Consider the following 19,407-nt stretch of genomic DNA (forward strand, 5'->3'; position numbering starts at 1 on the left):
GCTGGTTATTCCGCTTCTGAAGGTTTAGAACTCTTCAGTGAGGTGTTTTGTTTTTTAACATTGCATTCATTGGCACTTGACTGGTACACCATCATAGACTGCAAGGCCGGCACCAGGATAGGCAGAAATGGTGTCGTTCCCTAGCATGAGGATGGACAGAGCAACAAGGAAAGTTCGTTACAAGCTTCTTTCACTGTAGTACTTCAACCGGGCTTCCTACCTCACAAATAGTCACAGGCTACCTCGCCTTTTAAGGACCTGGACGCCGGGTCGGCGAAGGCGCTCGTGGACCTCGCCCTGTCACCGGGCTCGAGTCACTACGGGGCTCGCGGGGGCGGACCCAGGCGGGAGCATCCCGGCGTCGAGCCCGCTGGCCGCGGCCCAGTCTTCCCACCTCCACCACTTCCGCCCGCGGCCAGCCGCCCGCACCGCCCAGCGCGCCAGTCGGAAGTGTGGGCGCCGGAACAGGCGGTCGGCGGGGCTGCGGCGCCGCGCGGGCCAGAGCGGGGGCGGGGCGTGCGGGGACAGCGCGCAGCAGCCAGCACGGGGCCGACGTCTGTGCGTCGCGTTCTGGCCGAGCGGAGGGCGAGGTCAAGAGTTGGCCGTCTGCACAGGTGGGCCGCGGCGGGAGGGCAGGGGCGCGCCCGCGGCGGGCCGGGTAGCCGGCGCGCGAGACTCGGGGCGGGGTCAGAGGGGAACGAACGGCTTCCCGAGTGGCTTTTCGCCGCTTCCGGGGCCCGGCGCCCGCGCGAGGAAGACGGTGTTCTTGGAGACGCGGCGGGCCGGGCCGAGCCGAGCCAGCATCCCCCTCGGCGGTCGCCTTCGTCTCCTCTCGCGTTTTTCGTTTTAGTGTTGACGTTTGGTTTTCAGCTACAGGTATTTCCAGAAATTCGCTAGAATTTGGCGTAGCGCTTTTTGTGGGGAGGGTGGCGGGGCGGGGGCGGGGTTTTTGGTGTCCATATTGAATAAGGCTGTCAGCTGGGCTGTGGAATTGGGGCGTTTTTCAGGTAAAGTCTAAGTTGTTAACAAAGCTCGAGCAGTTACAGGAGACTCAGGTCTATCAGGGAAGTCAGTGGGATTGATGGCGGTATTTAGAATTGGATTGATGACCGATCCTCGCCGTGGTTCCTGGGAGTTCAGAAATAAACTTGGCGAATAGCCACCCCTGGAAGCCATCTCCGATAACCACCACCGGAGAGGGGCAGCGCGTATCGTAAATAGTCTCTGTTAGGACTCGGGATAGAAAGTGATGAGCGCGGTTTTCCGAGTTAGATTGAGTACAGTGAAAAATGGTTGATAACCATGATGTAAAAATAGATCAAAATTAAGACAAAGTATTAACTTGAGCAGAATCAAGTCCTTATTTTAAATGCTTTTAAAAATTCAAAAACGAGTGCTGGGTTGAGTGGTCTGAAGGTTGTTAAGATTTAGTAGTAAAAATCTGAAGATTAAAAAGAGGAGTCTGAGTTCCGGTCTAGTTGTGTGATCCTGAGAAAATCACTAGTTCTGAGAGCCTTATTCTGTAAAATGGCTACGATAATAATTACAGTGGTATTCTCACCGTTCTAGTAGATTCTGTATTACGGTCAGAATGTTTGGATTTGTAAGTGGTTATGGGGTTTTGTAGTACTTAAATATTTAAAGTCACTAAGCCCTCCTGGCCTCCATCCCCCACAGTTTAGTGACAAGAGATCTGATTTTAAAGTCATCACATTTTGCCTATACCTAGTGTATCTTCATCTTTAGATTCAGTGGTCAGAAAAATTTCACCTTAAGTTCATGTTAAATCTCGCATGAACTTTTGTAGAATAGGATTAACGTCTTATTCATTTGTGAAATGCTTATTCCTGGAACCTGTACGGTGCTTGTCATTTTTGGTGGGTTTGTGAATTTTTTCCTGTCTTCTACCTTCTTTTTCAAGACTGACCTGGCAAAACTTAAGCTTTGGGTTCACCGAAAACAAACCAAAACAATTTTACATGGAAAATGCTGTTTTCTGTTGCTTAAAGGTGTGCTCAGTTCTGTATAGACACACGGGGTGATTACAAGGAGTTAGGTAAAGAATTAGATTACAAATAATCTTGATTTAGCATCACTTTCAGAGCAAACAGCATCTCTGTGAGAGGCAGAGAAGATCTAGCAGTAGACTTCAACATTGGCAGCGCTTTTGAATTGCTTAGGGAGAGTCAAAAATGCTGACCGCTGGGTCCTAATCCAGACCAATGAATGAGAATTTCTGGAGGAGCGTGGGTATCCCACCTGTTAAAAGTTTCCAGGGATACTGTGTTGTGCAGCCAGGATGAGAGTTTGTGTATTAGAGGAATGAGGTTCTTCTAGAGTGTGTCTTGTTTGCTTGGAGGGGACAAGCTGGAAGGACTGGAGCTACATTGGACAGTGTAGCCTGAGGCATTTGGGAGAATGTTAAAGAGGACTTTTACCTGCAGGTGTGATGAAATGTTTTGATTTGTAAAATGAACTCTGCAGTGACCAAGGCCAAAGGGCAGGCTGTTAAAATCCTGAGTAACAGAGCAGTGTCTGTGAAGATAGAAGAAATTAAACAAACGTTCTCTCCTGGATGTTAAATATTTTTAACAAATTGAGTAATGATTTTAACTTGCAAACTTTTTTTTGCTCTACCTAGTTAAAACTGTGTTTTCCAGAATGAGTGAATAGACTGTCAAATGTGAATTTGTGACTGGTTATTTTTAAAGTGTCATACAAATATACATACTTCAGTTTTCTTTGTTAATTACTAAGTAATCTCATATGTTGATTTATGTTAATTTAGGGGTTTTGTCATTTTTGTTTTTCAGTACTCTTAAGATTGATTTCTAAAGATATGGTTTTCATCCAGCTTCATCAACGCACATAAATTTTCTCCTTTTTGGACTTCTGTTTTATATCACAATGGTGAGCTACAAATCAGTATGTTAATATTCTTAGAATATTCTCTTCCTTCAAAAAATATCAGTATGAAACAAATAATCCTGATAGCTACCCTAGTTACTCTAACTGGGAAATTACTTAGCAATTGCATGCAAAATCTTAAAATATGAAGCTCATCTCTCAATTCAGTATTATAATCATATCCAGGTTACACAGATAATCTATCTGTCCTTATTCTTGTGAAGTAGTAAAAAGAAAAAATTTCTTGCATAGAATTTTCCAGGCAAAAATAATGGAGTGGGTAGTCATTCCCTTCTCCAGGGGATCTTACCAACCCACAGATCGAATCCTGGTCTCCTGCATTGCAGGCAGATTCTTTACCATCTGAGCCACCAGGGAAGTCCTCTATTTACCATAGTCCAAATCACTGGCAAGAACCTTGGGTATAAGTATAAATAGTTTTGGGGGTACAGGTTTCTCATGTTTTGAAGTTCTTGTTAGTACAGATTTTTAAAAAAAATTAACAAGAAGTATAACCTGCTTACTGCAATTAACATTTAAGCAGCATTAGGATTAGCCTTCTAATGGCACATTTCTGCTTACCACTTACAGTCACTAAACATACGTAGGGCTGGGCATTTAACTTTAAACGTTAAAAAATTAAAAACGGAAGAAAAAGATCACTTTCTAATGTTATAAACAGCATTTGACAGAGAATAAATGAGCACTGACTACCCTGTTGAATAAACTTCAGAAAACATGTGTCTTCTCTTGTTGGGATCTTGCCTGTGTACCCTCGCCTTTTTAGAGAAAAGTGGAGCTATCACAGTGGGGTTCTTACCTTATATTTTGCTTTCATATTGTCTTAAGTATTTGAATGCAGTAGTGAATAAATGATAACTGGCATTTACATATGCAGGTATATCTCACTAGACCCTTTACAGTTTTGATATCAGAAGATTAAATATTTGAGAAGAGTGGCTGTTTGAAATGGTCTTGGAATATACATTTGATTGTGTTTTATAATTTTTTGATAAGTTATAAACTTACTCTATAAGGTTTTATGGCCAAAATAAAAGAACCTTGTGTTTTTGTCAAGAGTATATATTGGAAAATAGTTTATGCTCAAGAATCTAGTTTTGAGTTCTTGGGGAACAGTTTCACTGAATTCTGCCCATGAGATTTTTTAAATAAATTGTTATAAATTTAACAATGTTTTGAAGTAATGGCATATTTCAGACTTTCTTTTACCTACTCCATTTAGATGCTTGGTAATGTACAGGTTCTATTGCTCTTCTAAAAGGCTGGTGGTTTTTGTAATATTAATTCTCCATCCTTATAACTAGGATGACAGGGTCACTTCAACCTTCATGATTTCTGAAACCTGGCAATATATATTCTTACTCCTGCCCTCTTGGGATTTTGATGGGTACTAGGAGTTTTTACTCCATGGAACTTGGTAGATTGAATTGTTGGAGAGTCCAAAATAACAGAAAAATATGAAAATTCTTTGCCTCTCAGTGAAATTAAAAGTGATTGTCATTGTGAATGAAAAATGGTTTATCTCTATGTGATACCCAAACCACAAAACTAGAAAGAAATTACTGGTGGTATATTGGCTTAAGTTTTTTTTAATCTAGTATTTTTTATTCTTGGGTATCATTACAAAAGAATACTGTACAAATAAAGAAGACAGAGTTTACCCTTATTAATCTCTCTTGCCTTATAAGACAGGTCTCTGAGAAATCAAAGAAGGATGGGGATCTACTAGTAGATCTCAAACTACATGTAATAATAATACTGTATTTTCATCAGTTCTAAGGTGCATCTGCTTTTGCTTTTACATTTTAATTACTGAATTGATAATGTATCTATGATACAGTTAGTGACATCTTAAACTTATTATTGGCAGCATACTCTTCTTCCCTAATGTTAAATAATAATTCAGGCATGTAACTGATGGTATCTTAAATTCATTAAAAATCGGTAAAGGTAGCCATCATTTACTCTGTTTCTTCTAGGCACTGGCCTAGTTTCTCTTCATAATGTTAAGAATGTCTAAGTTGATATTAGGCACCAACATAATAGCCCCCTCAGTTTTTAGGATTCCTAGCAGCTTAAGGGATTTCAGTTTTTGCTTCACTTTAATTGCATACCTGATGGCCAGTGTATTTTCCTAAATGATGCTCTTAAAATGCTGAAGTTTATAAAATGGTAATAGTTGCCATATCAAACCTTCAGCCCTGTATCAGCTGTACAAGCATGACCAGAGAAAATCATTGTAACATTTCTTAACTAATTTGTAGTCAGAATCAGGTGTCTGAGATAACCATATTTTTTCCTGTAATATGTCTTGAGCATGCAGTGGGGTGGGTGGAGGAGAGAAAGAAAGGAAAATGTTAGACTTTTAAAAAATAAAGCACTTAATTAGAAAATGTTATATGTGTATTGTTATTTTTGTGTGAAAATAACTAATATAATAAAATACACCATTTACTTTTTACAGCAACAAGCTTTAGAACTAGCTTTGGATCGTGCAGAGGTGAGGCATGACTAAGTTACATATTGAAATAGTGTTGTCTTTAATTGACAAAACTCAGTTTCAAGAGATTTTTGTATGTGACTGTCCAGGGCATACGTTAATATTAGGATGAGTATACTGTCTGTAAATATATATATAAGGATACCAGATGATGTTTGAATCATCTGTTACTTGGAATGCTCAGATAGTAATGCTGTGGAGTAAAAACTAAACAGTATTGTGAGTTAAATGTTTGAACAAGGACATAGAGTTTCTGAAACTCTGTTTTCTGTTTTAACAAATTTTCTATTTGCTTAATTAAAGGAGAAATAGCTCAAATATGTAGAGTCTTTGTAATTGGGTATGCTATATATATTCTGAACAACTATAAAACATTGAAAATATTATTGACTGTGAAATCACAGTGGTGAAATGGTATGATTTTGCTTATAACATGCAAGTAAATATTGAGCTAAATTTTACTGCAGTTTAAATTTCACTTGTTTATTACACATATTTAGAAGTTTAGTAGGTTTCCCTAAAAGGTATGATTTAATATGCGTGCAAGACTTGAATGACTGAATAGTCTTTAGCCTTACACATGATTTAAATATACTTAATGCAGTTGTTCATGCACTAAGCAAAAGGCCAGCTGTTTTCTTAAACTTTTCTTTTTTAGTATGTCATTGAAAGTGCCCGGCAGAGACCTCCTAAAAGGAAATACCTATCTAGTGGAAGGTATGAATACTTAATTGATGGTAACTTAGATATGCTGAAATGTGATGATAGCCACCATTTATTTCTTACTAGACACTGAGCTAGAAATGTTGTATCATGGGTACTTTGCATATACAGTTGACCCGTAAACAGTGTGGGTTTGAACTGTGCAGGTCCATTTATTTGCAGATGTTTTACAGTAAACACTACTGTACTTCATGGTAGAATCTGTGGATGCAGAGGAACCACAGATGCAGAGGGCCAGCTATAAGTTACCTGAGGATTAACCTCCATGTTGTGCAGGGGTCAGCTGTATTAGTAATTTCTAAACTGATGTAGCAGCAGCAGCCATGTCCAGCCTCTTTTCACCACCCAGTTTTTGGGAAATTGTGGGGGGAATGACAGGAAAATTCAAAATGTTTATTTTATGATTATTATATTCACAGTACTTTGTATGTTGTCTTTATTTTATTTTAGAAAATCTATATTTCAAAAACTTTATGACTTATATATTGAAGAATGTGAAAAAGAGCCTGAGGTTAAGGTAAGTATAATTTTTTTATATTATTATGGCTTTTGAAATATAGTGGAAGAAGGGAAGTTTGAAAGAATTAGATTTGAAGCAGGTAACGGTTTGTATTTTTGTTAGTGAACAAATATAGTACTTTCTAACCAGACTACCTGATTCTGCAGCTAAACCAGAGCTCTGGCTAATCTGGTACCAGGCAGATAGCCTACGTGGGTAGGAGAGGTGAACAAACTCAACATGTTTGCTGAGTAGCAGACTGTCTCATTGGGAAGTTAGAAGAAGCAAAACCACCATGTATATTGTCTTTTGCTTCTTTTTCTTCCTGAGAAGTTATCTGTAGACCAAAGATCAGGAGAAAAGTAACCTATCTCCTCATGGTAATTTGCACTGGAAAGTTAAAACTATTGCAGGACATGTAGGAAATTTAGATAGACAATAATAAAAGGTGAATTTGGTCACAAAAATTAGTTCATGGCCAAATTTAATTTATTTTTATTGAGCATGAACATATGGGCAGTAGAAATATAATAGAAATTGATTTCTTGATATTTTTTGGACCCTTGAGTTATAAGGGCGTTAAAGGCTCTAGTGAGCTTCTGTTGTGTGTCTTTAATTTAAAAATGAATACCTCTTAGGCAAAAAATTAGTGGAATTCTAATAGTATCTGTTTTAAAATATTTAGGAAAAACATGGTTGTGCAACCATGAGTTTTATGGCATGTTTTCCATACATTTTATTGGGGAATAATTGACCTACAATAATTTGTGTATGTTTGAAGTATGTAACACATTTTGTAAGTTTTGACATGCATTGTTTTAAAAAATATGGAGTAAATTTGAAGATCTAACTGGCCTTATTAAACGACTCATGAATTGGACAGCATCTCATCAGACAGAGATACTCTGAGGAGTTAACACAACATGGAAGAGGTATATTGTTAAGGAGGGCAGGACAAGGAAAGAAAGTCATTAGCAAGGAAAAGCTGAGTTCACTGGAGCAAAGTAAAACTTGAGGAGATGCTGGCTTTTCGTTGGCTAAGCTACAGGTGTTTTCCATTGGCTGGGCTGCAGTCCTTTCCCACTCACTGAGCTTATTGCTGGGCAAGAAGAAAGTCTTCCCCTAGTTGGGGAAGGAAAATAGTTGCATTTCCTGTTTAGGAGTGCAAGGTAATTCTCTTCCTGGTGGGATCAGTAATTGATGTCTTCCGGGGGGGTAATGGATGATGAGTGGTGGAGCAGGAGAGTTCCCTCTGCAGGCCTTCCCCACTCCAGTTTTAATTGAGGTTTCCTTTTATTAATTTTCACATTATACACCCATCAGTTATCACCACAGTCTGTATGATGAGCATACATAGAACTAAGGTAGGAGAGATACATAAAAGATTCCAGATTGGTGTTGACAGCCACTGTCCACCAGCCAGATCTGGCTCACGGCATGTTTTTGTAAATGAACTTTTACTGGAATCCAGCAACACCCCTTGTTTTCTGTCTTGTCAATGGCTGATTCTGAGATAATAGCATAGTTGGATAGTTACAACACAGACCTTATGGCCCACAGGCTAAAGTGCTATGTGGTCCTTTAAGAATAAAGATATTTTCCAGCTTTGCATCACAGTGGTTAAAAGTTGCTTTGCTTTTTAAATATTTATTTATTATTTTCAAAATACAGTTTTTTGTTTCTATGTTGACTATAGATTAAGAATTCATAATTTTTGCATATGACTATATATATACATGTTGAAAATAAGGTACTGTAAACAGGCTTGTATTTTGAGGTCATGAAAAATATTCTATTAACTGATAACTTTTCACAAATAAGATTTGATGAAAGAAATTATTATAAGTGGGTTTCACTTTAAATTGTATGAGTTTCTAAAGAATGGATTTTGATGTATATATGTTTCCTGATAGTTTTCTGTTTTTTGGTTTTGTTTTTAGCAAAGTGGTTTCTAGGAAGCTGTTCAATTCAATTTACAGAAAATTACTTAAATCACTTTCATCCTCTTAACCAGTTGCATATCTTTGAATTTAACATTTCAGCTAATTAGAGCTGTTGAGCTTATTTGGATCTAATTTAGGCCATAAAATGTTTAAGAAATGTGCTCTGTAACAGTACAACCAAAGAGAATGCCTCATATTATTTATGTACATTTAAACTTAATAGAAACTAACTATACATTATAGCCTCTTTGAAAAAAAATTACATTTAATGGTTTTCCTTTCTAAATATTTTTAATATTTGCTACTTGTGTACTCAGGTACATATATTTGTATTTAGGTGGTTTTATTTTATGGATCACTTTTTCTTGGTGATATTCATTTGCATAAAACAGTAATAGATCAACATTAATTTTATATAGATGTGGAAGGAGCATCAAAGATTAACTAACTCAGGTCTAGTTTCGTTAAGTGATTGCATTATTTGAAATTATGCTGGATTATTTTCATGAGCTCTGCCTCTTTCTAAAGCAGAAATTAAGAAGAAATGTGAACTTATTAGAGAAGCTTGTTATGCAAGAGACATTATCATGTTTAGTGGTCAACCTATACCCAGGAAATGAGGGATATTCTCTGATGCTCAGGGGAAAAAATGGATCAGGTAAGACCCTCCAGAGGGCAGCAGCCACGAAACTGCATCTGCTGGGCAGGATGTGTTGTCTTTTAGAAAGAGCCTTCACCCTGCTGAATGATCTGTCCTTTACATCAGTGATGCCTTGACAACAGAAAACTTTGATTTCAAATTTTCTTCTTTATGATGTTTTGTTACAATATGAGAAGTTAACTCTCCTGTCATTAGCCTTGCTGAATTTGAGAAATATTCTAATTGAGAAAGGTCTTTGAAATTAAATCATAAAAGATGTAATTTTAAAATGTGTCAAAATTTCCTTTCATTCTGTTGCTGTTAATTAAGATGGTGTAAGGTGTTTTAATCTATGTTTTTCTTCTATGCTTTGAATATATTTTGAGTGTGAAACTTTCAAAGTTAAGCAGACTCACTACCTTTTGAATAGTCTTCAACATCTTATTCTGATTAATGTGAATGTCAGAATAGAATTTTAAAGTATTAACACTCTGAGATTTCACCAAAGAGGCATTTAAATTTTGATTTGGTGATGATACTATAAGTTCTGTAAGGAACTTACCCAGTTAAAGATTTTTAAGGATTTTTTTTCTTGTATTGGTCGTTAATTGTAAACTGTAACACCAAGAGAAGTTTGGCTTGTAAGTAGTCATTTTTCGAAGCTATACCAGATTATCAGTCTGACTTCCAGATTAGATTAAGGGAGTTTTAGTTAACGGTTGGAATTTTATCACACTCTGATTATTGTACTGCTGGCTGGGATTTGTTTTGTGATTGTTGTGCCAGATGTTTTCCATAGGATGTTAGGTATTTTTCTCTCTTCCAGTCTAAAACTGTTTATATACAGTTTATCAAGATTTTTATGAGGTGATTTATTTTTTAGATAAGTGAAGGACTTCAGCAGAGCTTTTAGTTTTATTCTCTTTATTTTTATGAAAAGTTACTTAAATTATTGCCTAAGCTTTTTGGTGAGCCTGATCACTTTCAGAAACTTTTATGTTTAAAAATTAAGATTCTGAGACCATTCGACTGCCTTATGAAGAAGGAGAATTGCTTGAATACTTGGATGCAGAAGAATTACCTCCAATTTTGGTTGATCTCCTAGAAAAATCTCAGGTACAAAATTTTTCTCCATAAAATGTCCTTAGATTTGCCAAATACATGTTGTTTTGTGATAAAGAATATTTCGTTTTATTCTCATTAGTTCTTGGAAAGGGAAGTGAGACCTAATATATATATGCCTGTATGAAAATTGATATATTGTGGGATATTTATCCTTTAGGCTATATACTGAAATGTATAGATGTAGTTGATTAAGCTTCCAAAACAAAAACAGAAAACAACAACAAAGTTCCCTGCTTAGAGTTCTCCAGTGTCCTCTCACGGTATAAAACCCCTGTCTTTGTATTTGTCTTCACCTCCTGGTTCTCATCCCCACTCACTACACTCCAGCCACCCATGCCATTTTTATAGATTAAAACACACCAAGCTTATTCCTATCTTATTGATCTGCTCTTCTATCTGGCCCTTTGTTGTGATTCAAGTCTCAGCTGAAAATTACTCAATCAGAGAGTTCTACCTGAGCACACAGTCTGAGTTAGTCACTCCCTGTTTTATTTCCTCTGTAGCATTAGTCTCTCAAGTTATCTCATTTTTGTTTACATGTTTATTGCCTGTCTTTCCACACTGAGAGCAAGTTACCTCACCACTTTATCTGTGAAACTTCTTGGATATTTGGATAGTGCGTAACAGTTCACATTGTAGTAGCTCAGTAAATATTGGTTAAAAAGCACGAGCAGAAAAATGACTGATAACATGGAAGTCACAGTACTCACTCCAGTTCTAAATGGTGAAAAAAAAACACAAAAGACCAAAGCAACTGTAGCAAGTGATAATTTGCAAGACTTGAGTGATACAGTTCCTTACCTTTGGACTTAGAACTAGAAAATAATATCATTAGCAGGAGATTATTATTTGAATTAATGTTAGCTTTCTTCCTGTTATTAGTGAAACCTGTCTCCTGGAAGTTTTAGCAGAGCAGATATAGCAGTTGTATCTGTAAGCTGCAATTCTGGCATGGTTTATTAACAAATTTATAACAGTGACAGTGTTAGCAGAGTACAACAGTGACCCAGTGAGTGTCAAGAACAGCAGTTCCAGTGATCTGTAACATTAATAGTAAATAAATGCCAAATGTCATTCTGTAACTAGGAAACAGTGTTAAACTGCTTCCTGAGTCACAGTGATGAACATAAAACAGTTCTCTTTTCAAAGAGTTTATGTGATGGTTAGTTCACCAAGGAATTTTGAGTATGTAAATGGTCAGAAATTCCATTGCATGGGAATGCTAAGAACCTGAAACACTCAATATAAACCTACGTACTTAGGTTTACTTAAATATTTTCACTCAAAACAGGTTAATATTTTTCATTGTGGATGCGTCATAGCAGAAATACGTGACTATAGGCAGTCCAGTAACATGAAATCTCCTGGTTACCAAAGTAGGCACATTCTGTTACGTCCAACAATGCAGGTAAGGAATGTTTAATTCAGAAATATTTCAGATTTCATTTTGAGTTTTACCTATTCAATGTTCTCATGTGTTCTCATGCCTATATATTAATATTTTTTAATCATTATTTCTTTTAGACTTTAATCTGTGATGTACATTCAATAACAAGTGATAACCATAAGTGGACCCAGGTTAGTCGTTGTGTTGTTTTTTTAATCCCAAACAGGTAATATATAGGATGAAGCAATGCTTACTAAGTTAAGCAAAAGATATTTCCTGCTCATAATTTGATTTATGAGTAAAGTATCTGGTTCATTATGAGCTCTACAAAGATGCGTTAATCCTGCAAGAAATTAAACCAGTTCAGTTCCAGTTGCTCTAGGACATGGTAAACTAGGGTGAGGTTGACCTAATCTACCCAGTGTGAAACTTCGTTTTTTTATCCTCTCTCAAGTAGAATCAGAAAAGGCAGTGGCACCCCACTCCAATACTTTTGCCTGGAAAATCCCATGGACGGAGGAGCCTGGTAGGCTGCAGTCCATGGGGTCGCTAAGAGTCGGACACGACTGAGTGACTTCACTTTGACTTTTCACTTTCCTGCATTGGAGAAGGAAATGGCAACCCACTCCAGTGTTCTTGCCTGGAGAATCCCAGGGACGGGGGAGCCTGGTGGGCTGCCGTCTATGGGGTCACACAGAATTGGACACGACTGAAGCGACTTAGCACCAGCAGCAGCAAGTAGAATGTTTTGTTTGCACAGTGGATACAAATAGATGCTGATACTCTGTCATCTTGGGTTCTAAAGCACACCTAACCTGTGTTTTTGCCGTCTGCACTGGGTAGAGCCCTAGGGACTGACCTCTTACTCAAGAGAATAGCCAGTTAGTCCTCCAGTGCTGATTCAGTGAGGTGCCCATTCACAAGGGTGTTCACTTATTTCTCTATTAGTATAAAAAGGAATAGTTACTAAAGAAAATGTCAGTAGTGAAATTTATTGTAGCTGTGAAATAGGATTATAAAATAAGATTCAGTTCATCAGTAACTGTCAAGCATTGTGTTGTAGTTTGGGCTGTAATCTTTTCATTTATAAGGTTAAAAGCTCTTAAAGGAATGTTCAAACAAAATTGTTGGTCATGTGGAGGTTCCAAGGGTATTGATTTCTAACTCTGGCAATTGGTAAATAAAGTGAGAGGCTATATCCTTTATTGTACCTTTTCAAGGAAAATTCTTCAGAAAAATATCATTTTCATTTGAAAATGTCATCAACCTGAAAATATTAATGAGTCTAGACAGCTGTATTTCTTAGATGTGAAAAACCTATAGTCTAAACAAAGACTCTCTGACATCTAGGACAGCGCCTCACATATTATAGGTGCTTAGTAAATATTTGTTGGGCTAACAGGCATTCTTACAGCTTGCCCACTTTGTCCAAATTGCTGAAATTCCATTAGTGATGTCATGCTGTTCAGTTTGTAAAGTTTACACCCTGAAGTTGGTACTATTCCTTAGCAGAAATACTCCCAGGAATATTTCTAGAGTAAGTGATATATATGATTTGAAAATCTTAAATCTTAAAGTTAGTATTGGTATTTACTCTTACCCATTTCAGGAAGACAAACTTTTGCTTGAGAGCCAATTGATTCTGGCTACAGCGGAACCACTGTGTCTTGATCCTTCCATTGCTGTAACCTGCACTGCAAACAGACTGCTCTATAACAGGCAGAAGATGAACACGCGCCCGATGAAACGGTAATCACCTTTGTGGAAGAATAAACCAAAAGAGAGCTAGAGAGAGAGCTCTGAATATTGACATTTATGGTATCTTTTCCCTCTACAGAGTAAAAGTGTAAGAATTAGGGGTTTTTTAATACTCTGCTTTATTTTGAAATGATGTGCTCTGTGCATTCTTTTGAAGAACAAACTCCCTATAAATTCAGACTCTTTGGTTGACCATGATAGCTACTCCATTTCTTTTGAGGGATTCCTGCCCGCAGTAGTAGATATAATGGTCATCTGAGTTAAATTCACCCATTCCAGTCCATTTTAGTTCGCTGATTCCTAGAATGTCGACATTCACTCTTGGCATCACGTTTGACCACTTCCAGTTTGCCTTGATTCATGGACCTGACATTCCAGGTTCCTATGCAGTATTGCTCTTTACCGCATCGGACCTTGCTTCTATCACCAGTCACATCCACAGCTGGGTATTTTTGCTTTGACTCCATCCCTTCATTCTTTCTAGAGTTATTTCTCCACTAATCTCCAGTAGCATATTGGGCACCTACTGACCTGGGGAGTTCCTCTTTCAGTATCCTATCATTTTGCCTTTTCCTACTGTTCATGGGGTTCTCAAGGCAAGAACACTGAAGTGGGTTGCCATTCCCTTCTCCAGTGGACCGCGTTCTTTTGGATGTAATCTCAAAAATGACAGAATGATCTCTGTTCGTTTCCAAGGCAAACCATTCAATATCACAGTAATCCAAGCCTATGCCCCAACCAGTAATGCTGAAGAAGCTGAAGTTGAACAGTTCTACGAAGACCTACAAGACCTTTTAGAACTAACACCCAAAAAAGATGTCCTTTTCATTATAGGGGACTGGAATGCAAAAGTAGGAAGTCAAGAAACACCTGGAGTAACAGGCAAATTTGGCCTTGGAATACAGAATGAAGCAAGGCAAAGACTAATAGAGTTTTGCCAAGAAAATGCATGGTCATATCAAACACCCTCTTCCAACAACACAAGAGAAAACTCTACACATGGACATCACCAGATGGTCAACACCGAAATCAGATTGATTATATTCTTTGTGGCCATAGATGGAGAAGCTCTATACAGTCAGCAAAAACAAGACCAGGAGCTGACTATGGCTCAGACCATGAACTCCTTATTGCCAAATTCAGACTGAAATTGAAGAAAGTAGGGAAAACCACTAGACCATTCAGGTATGACCTAAATCAAATCCCTTATGATTACACAATGGAAGTGAGAAATAGATTTAAGGGCCTAGATCTGATAGATAGAGTGTCTGATGAACTAGGGACAGAGGTTCGTGACATTGTACAGGAGACAGGGATCAAGACCATCCCCATGGAAAAGAAATGCAAAAAAGCAAAATGGCTGTCTGGGGAGGCCTTACAAATAGCTGTGAAAAGAAGAGAAGCAAAAAGCAAAGGAGAAAAGGAAACATATAAGCATCTGAATGCAGAGTTCCAAAGAATAGCAAGAAGAGATAAGAAAGCCTTCTTCAGTGATCAATGCAAAGAAATCGAGGAAAACAACAGAATGGGAAAAACTAGAGATCTCTTCAAGAAAATTAGAGATACCAAGGGAACATTTCATGCAAAGATGGGCTCGATAAAGGACAGAAATTGTATGGACCTAACAGAAGCAGAAGATATTAAGAAGAGATGGCAAAAATACACAGAAGAACTGTACAGAAAAGATCTTCATGACCCATATAATCACAATGGTGTCACCACTCATAGAGCCAGACATCCTGGAATGTGAAGTCAAGTGGGCCTTAGAAAGCATCAACTATGAACAAAGCTAGTGGAGGTGATGGAATTCCAGTTGAGCTATTTCAAATCCTCAAAGATGATGCTGTGAAAGTGCTACTCTCAATATGCCAGCAAATTTGGAAAACTCAGCAGTGGCCACAGGACTGGAAAAAGTCAGTTTTCATTCCAGTCCCAAAGAAAGGCAATGCCAAAGAATGCTCAAACTACCACACAATTGCACTAATCTCACACGCTAGTAAAGTAACGCTCAAAATTCTCCAAGCCAGGCTTCAGCAATATGTGAACCGTGAACTTCCTAATGTTCAAGGTGGTTTTAGAAAAGGCAGAGGAACCAGAGATCAAATTGCCAACATCCACTGGATCATAGAAAAAGCAAGAGAGTTCCAGAAAAACATCTATTTCTGCTTTATTGACTATGCCAAAGCCTTTGACTGTGTGGATCACAATAAACTGAAAAATTCTGAAAGAGATGGGAATACCAGACCACCTGATCTGCCTCTTGAGCAATTTGTATGCAGGTCAGGAAGCAACAGTTAGAACTGGACATGGAACAACAGACTGGTTCCAAATAGGAAAAGGAGTACATCAAGGCTGTATATTGTCACCCTGCTTATTTAACTTCTATGCAGAGTACATCATGAGAAACTCTGGGCTGGAAGAAACACAAGCTGGAATCAAGATTGCAGGGAGAAACATCAATAACCTCAGATATGCAGATGACACCACCCTTATGGCAGAAAGTGAAGAGGAACTAAAAAGCCTCTTGATGAAAGTGGAGAGTGAAAAAGTTGGCTTAAAGCTCAACATTCAGAAAACGAAGATCATGGCATCCGGTCCCATCACTTCATGGGAAATAGATGGGGAAACAGTGGAAAAGTGTCAGGCTGTATTCTTTTGGGCTCCAAAATCACTGCAGATGGTGACTGCAACCATGAAATTAAAAGACGTTTACTCCTTGGAAGGAAAGTTAGGACCAACCTAGATAGCATATTCAAAAGCAGAGACATTACTTTGCCAACAAAGGTCCTTCTAGTCAAGGCTATGGCTTTTCCTGTGGTCATGTATGGATGTGAGAGTTGGACTGTGAAGAAGGCTGAGCGCTGAAGAATTGATGCTTTTGAACTGTGGTGTTGGCGAAGACTCCTGAGAGTCCCTTGGACTGCAAGGAGATCCAGCCAGTCCATTCTGAAGATCAGCCCTGGGATTTCTTTGGAAGGAATGATGCTAAAGCTGAAACTCCAGTACTTTGGCCACCTCATGCGAAGAGTTGACTCATTGGAAAAGACTGATGCTGGGAGGGATTGGGGGCAGGAGGAGAAGGGGACGACAGAGGATGAGATGGTTGGATGGCATCACTGACTAGATGGACGTGAGTCTAGGTGCACTCCAGGAGTTGGTGATGGACAGGGAGGCCTGGCATGCTGCGATTCATGGGGTCTCAAATAATTGGACACAACTGAGTGACTGAACTGAACTGAACCTATAAATTTAGAGTCTGTTCACCAAAAAGAAATTCTGAGCAGAGACGAGTATAAGAATAAAGAATAATTTATCCCTTCCTAATACCAGTGTAATTTTTGTTAATGTTACCTTTAAAAAAATCAATTTGTAATTTCTTTTACAGATCTGGGGAAAAGCGATAATAGTTTTAGAAGTCAGTTTATAACTAAATGCCCTTTTATAACATGGTAACTTGTCTTTGAATATTTTAGCCATCTCAATAAAGTAAAAGAATACATATTAATTTAGATTGCAGTTATAGTTGGCTCATCATGAAGTTCTCTTTGACTATTTCCATTGTCCACTTTGGATCTTCAAGTTTGAAGGGGCTGAAATAACCTACCCATTTTCTAAATTCTCTGTTTTACTGTTGAAGTAATATATGCTGAGGAAAAGGTACAGCTTTGGAAATAGTGAAATAAGTCCATAGAGAATCCGTCAGCAGTCCCATAAAGTGCCCTAGAACCTCTTTCCACATCTCTCCACACCCACTACCAGTACCTTAGACCAAACCACTGTCATCTTCATCTTGACTTCTGTGATAAACGCCTTCCTACCTGGTCTGACTGCTTCACCTTTGCTCCCTTTTGGTCTGTTTACCACGCAGGCAAACCAAAGTAATGTTTTAAAAACCCCAAAGCAGATCATGCCACCACTTGCTTAAATTCCTCTAAAACCATCCCATTGTACTTTATGTTATCATTCATCTGCAAGGAAGGCCCTTGCCTTGCTCTTTGACCTCATTTCCTGCTGGTGCTCTAGTCCCACCTATGTTTTTCCTTTTTGAAACAAGCCAGCTTTGTTCCTGCCTCAGAAACTTTTAAAATTCTCTGCTTCAAATACTCATTCCCTTATCCCTCCACAGGTTGTTTCTTCTTGTCACGTCTTGGCTCACACATTTTCTTCAGAGTCCTTCCTGCCCTCCCCTAGTGTTGCCCTCCGTATCACTTACTCCTCCCAGGACCCTGCTTTTCACTCGTACTCTGCTGTTATCTGGAGTGATCTGACCTGTTCCTTTGTGAATGTATATGTGTCTTCTCTTCTTGACTGTCAGCTCCATGGGAGCAGGAATTGTGTTCGTCGTGTTCATTTTTATTTCACCAGTGCCTGGAACATTGCTTGGCAAGTGACAGTGTTCTACAAATATTTGTGGTTTAATTACACATTTTTTAAACCGTATTTATTCTGAGTTTCTTTTATTAGCTTGGTGTATCAATAATTCTAATCTCTTAATATTTCAGATGTTTCAAGAGATATTCCAGGTCCTCTCTGAATCGGCAACAGGATCTGTCTCATTGTCCACCTCCTCCTCAGCTAAAATTACTTGATTTCTTACAAAAAAGAAAGGAAAGAAAAGCAGGTCAGCATTATGACCTCAAAATTTCTAAAGCAGGAAATGTAAGTATATGTTTTTAAATGAAGCTTATTATACCAAATGCCTTATTGTGCATTTTAAGTATATTTATTTATACTGTTTTTAATTTTTTTAGTGTGTAGATATGTGGAAACGGAGTCCCTGTAATTTGGCTGTACCTTCTGAGGTGGATGTAAGTCAGTTCGTGAATTGCACTTATTTTCATATGTAAGATTCCTAAATCTCACTAATAGTATCTTATACTTTGGGAAAATGAAGATTCTTATTACCGCTACTTTTCTCTTTTAATTTTATTGAATGAAAGATTCTTTATGTAGTGCTTTATAGTTTTCAAGATTTTATCACACATGATTTTATATAATCCCATAATAACCCCCTTTTTTCCCCCTAGTTTTAACCACTAGTTCATTCTCCATGTTTGTGCAAAAACACTTCTTAAGTCAACTGCGCATTTTCAGAAGCTGGTCTTTCATATTATTTGTCTAAGTTATGTAACTCCTTAATATAAATTTGTTTTAGAGCAGGAAAAATAAGCAAGGTATTTCCAAATGTGTAAAAAAATGGTACATATTACATAATATGCATAAAATGCCTCTGATTTTTTTTTCATAATATTTTGTCATAATTTCCTGATAATACTTCTCATTGGTTAAATTAAAAAATTAACAATACTGGAGCAGTGGCCAAGGTTCTCATCCTTGAGTAGTAGTCTTTGCTGGTCTATAATGTACATGAACTATAAATGAGCAAAGAAAGAGATCTTTTGATAGGAGGTCCCGTATTTCTTTTATTTTCCTATTTCTCCTGTTTTTATTATTCGTTAAACTCTGTAGAAGTGGTTAGTTATTTTAACAGATGTTTGCTCTGTGCATACTTCCTTGGCTAGCACATGTGTAGATCTTATTATCTGTAATTTTAAAAAAATTTTCAAAAGCACAAAGCCAAAAGCATTAGAAGTAGACTATATACAACTCAAGAAAGTAAGCCACATTATCTTTCAGTGTGTATCTACCTATACACTCCTCAAGGAACATGGCCTGAGAAGAGATGTTTGGTGCAAATACCAAAGGGAGGAATTGACTTCAGAGGGCGATCTGGGTATATATAAAGCAGCGCTTCCCAAACCTTTATGTACATAAGAATCATGTGGGTTGCTTCTTAAAATGCAGATTCCAATTCGGCAAGTCTGGGCTAGGGCCTGGTCTCTTGCAGTACTTGACAGGCTTTTAGGTTGCATGGTACTGGGCTCTGCAGACCTTGCTTTGAAT

At 38.0% G+C, this 19,407-nt stretch overlaps 1 protein-coding gene across 50 annotated transcripts in view; it reads left to right on the forward strand.

Moving 5' to 3' along the window:
• Positions 1-473: 473 nt before the first annotated feature.
• SUPT20H (SPT20 homolog, SAGA complex component) overlaps positions 474-19,407 on the forward strand; it is a 39,549-nt gene continuing 20,615 nt past the window's right edge. For 15 of the 50 annotated variants that reach the window (XR_015138045.1, XR_015138043.1, XR_015138052.1 and 12 more), the window contains exons 1-12: positions 727-876; positions 2,814-2,910; positions 5,393-5,428; positions 6,087-6,145; positions 6,602-6,668; positions 9,122-9,251; positions 10,246-10,349; positions 11,650-11,766; positions 11,883-11,936; positions 13,355-13,494; positions 18,006-18,162; positions 18,255-18,311. Coding sequence is in view for 37 of the 50 variants with exons in the window: in XM_086329289.1 (XP_086185415.1) it covers positions 2,908-2,910; positions 5,393-5,428; positions 6,087-6,145; positions 6,602-6,668; positions 9,122-9,251; positions 10,246-10,349; positions 11,650-11,766; positions 11,883-11,936; positions 13,355-13,494; positions 18,006-18,162; positions 18,255-18,311 (924 nt within the window). In the remaining 13 variants the exon portion in view is untranslated. Of the gene's footprint in view, positions 615-726; positions 877-2,813; positions 2,911-5,392; positions 5,429-6,086; positions 6,146-6,601; positions 6,669-9,121; positions 9,252-10,245; positions 10,350-11,649; positions 11,767-11,882; positions 11,937-13,354; positions 13,495-18,005; positions 18,163-18,254; positions 18,312-19,407 lie in introns of those variants that run through there. The other 35 variants (XR_015138048.1, XR_015138047.1, XR_015138054.1 and 32 more) reach the window with 3 other exon arrangements.

The sequence above is a fragment of the Bos grunniens genome, chromosome 12, assembly GCF_055505025.1.
Source record: "Bos grunniens cultivar Pamir isolate PY7600 chromosome 12, Bosgru_T2T1.0, whole genome shotgun sequence".
Lineage (NCBI taxonomy): Eukaryota > Metazoa > Chordata > Mammalia > Artiodactyla > Bovidae > Bos > Bos grunniens.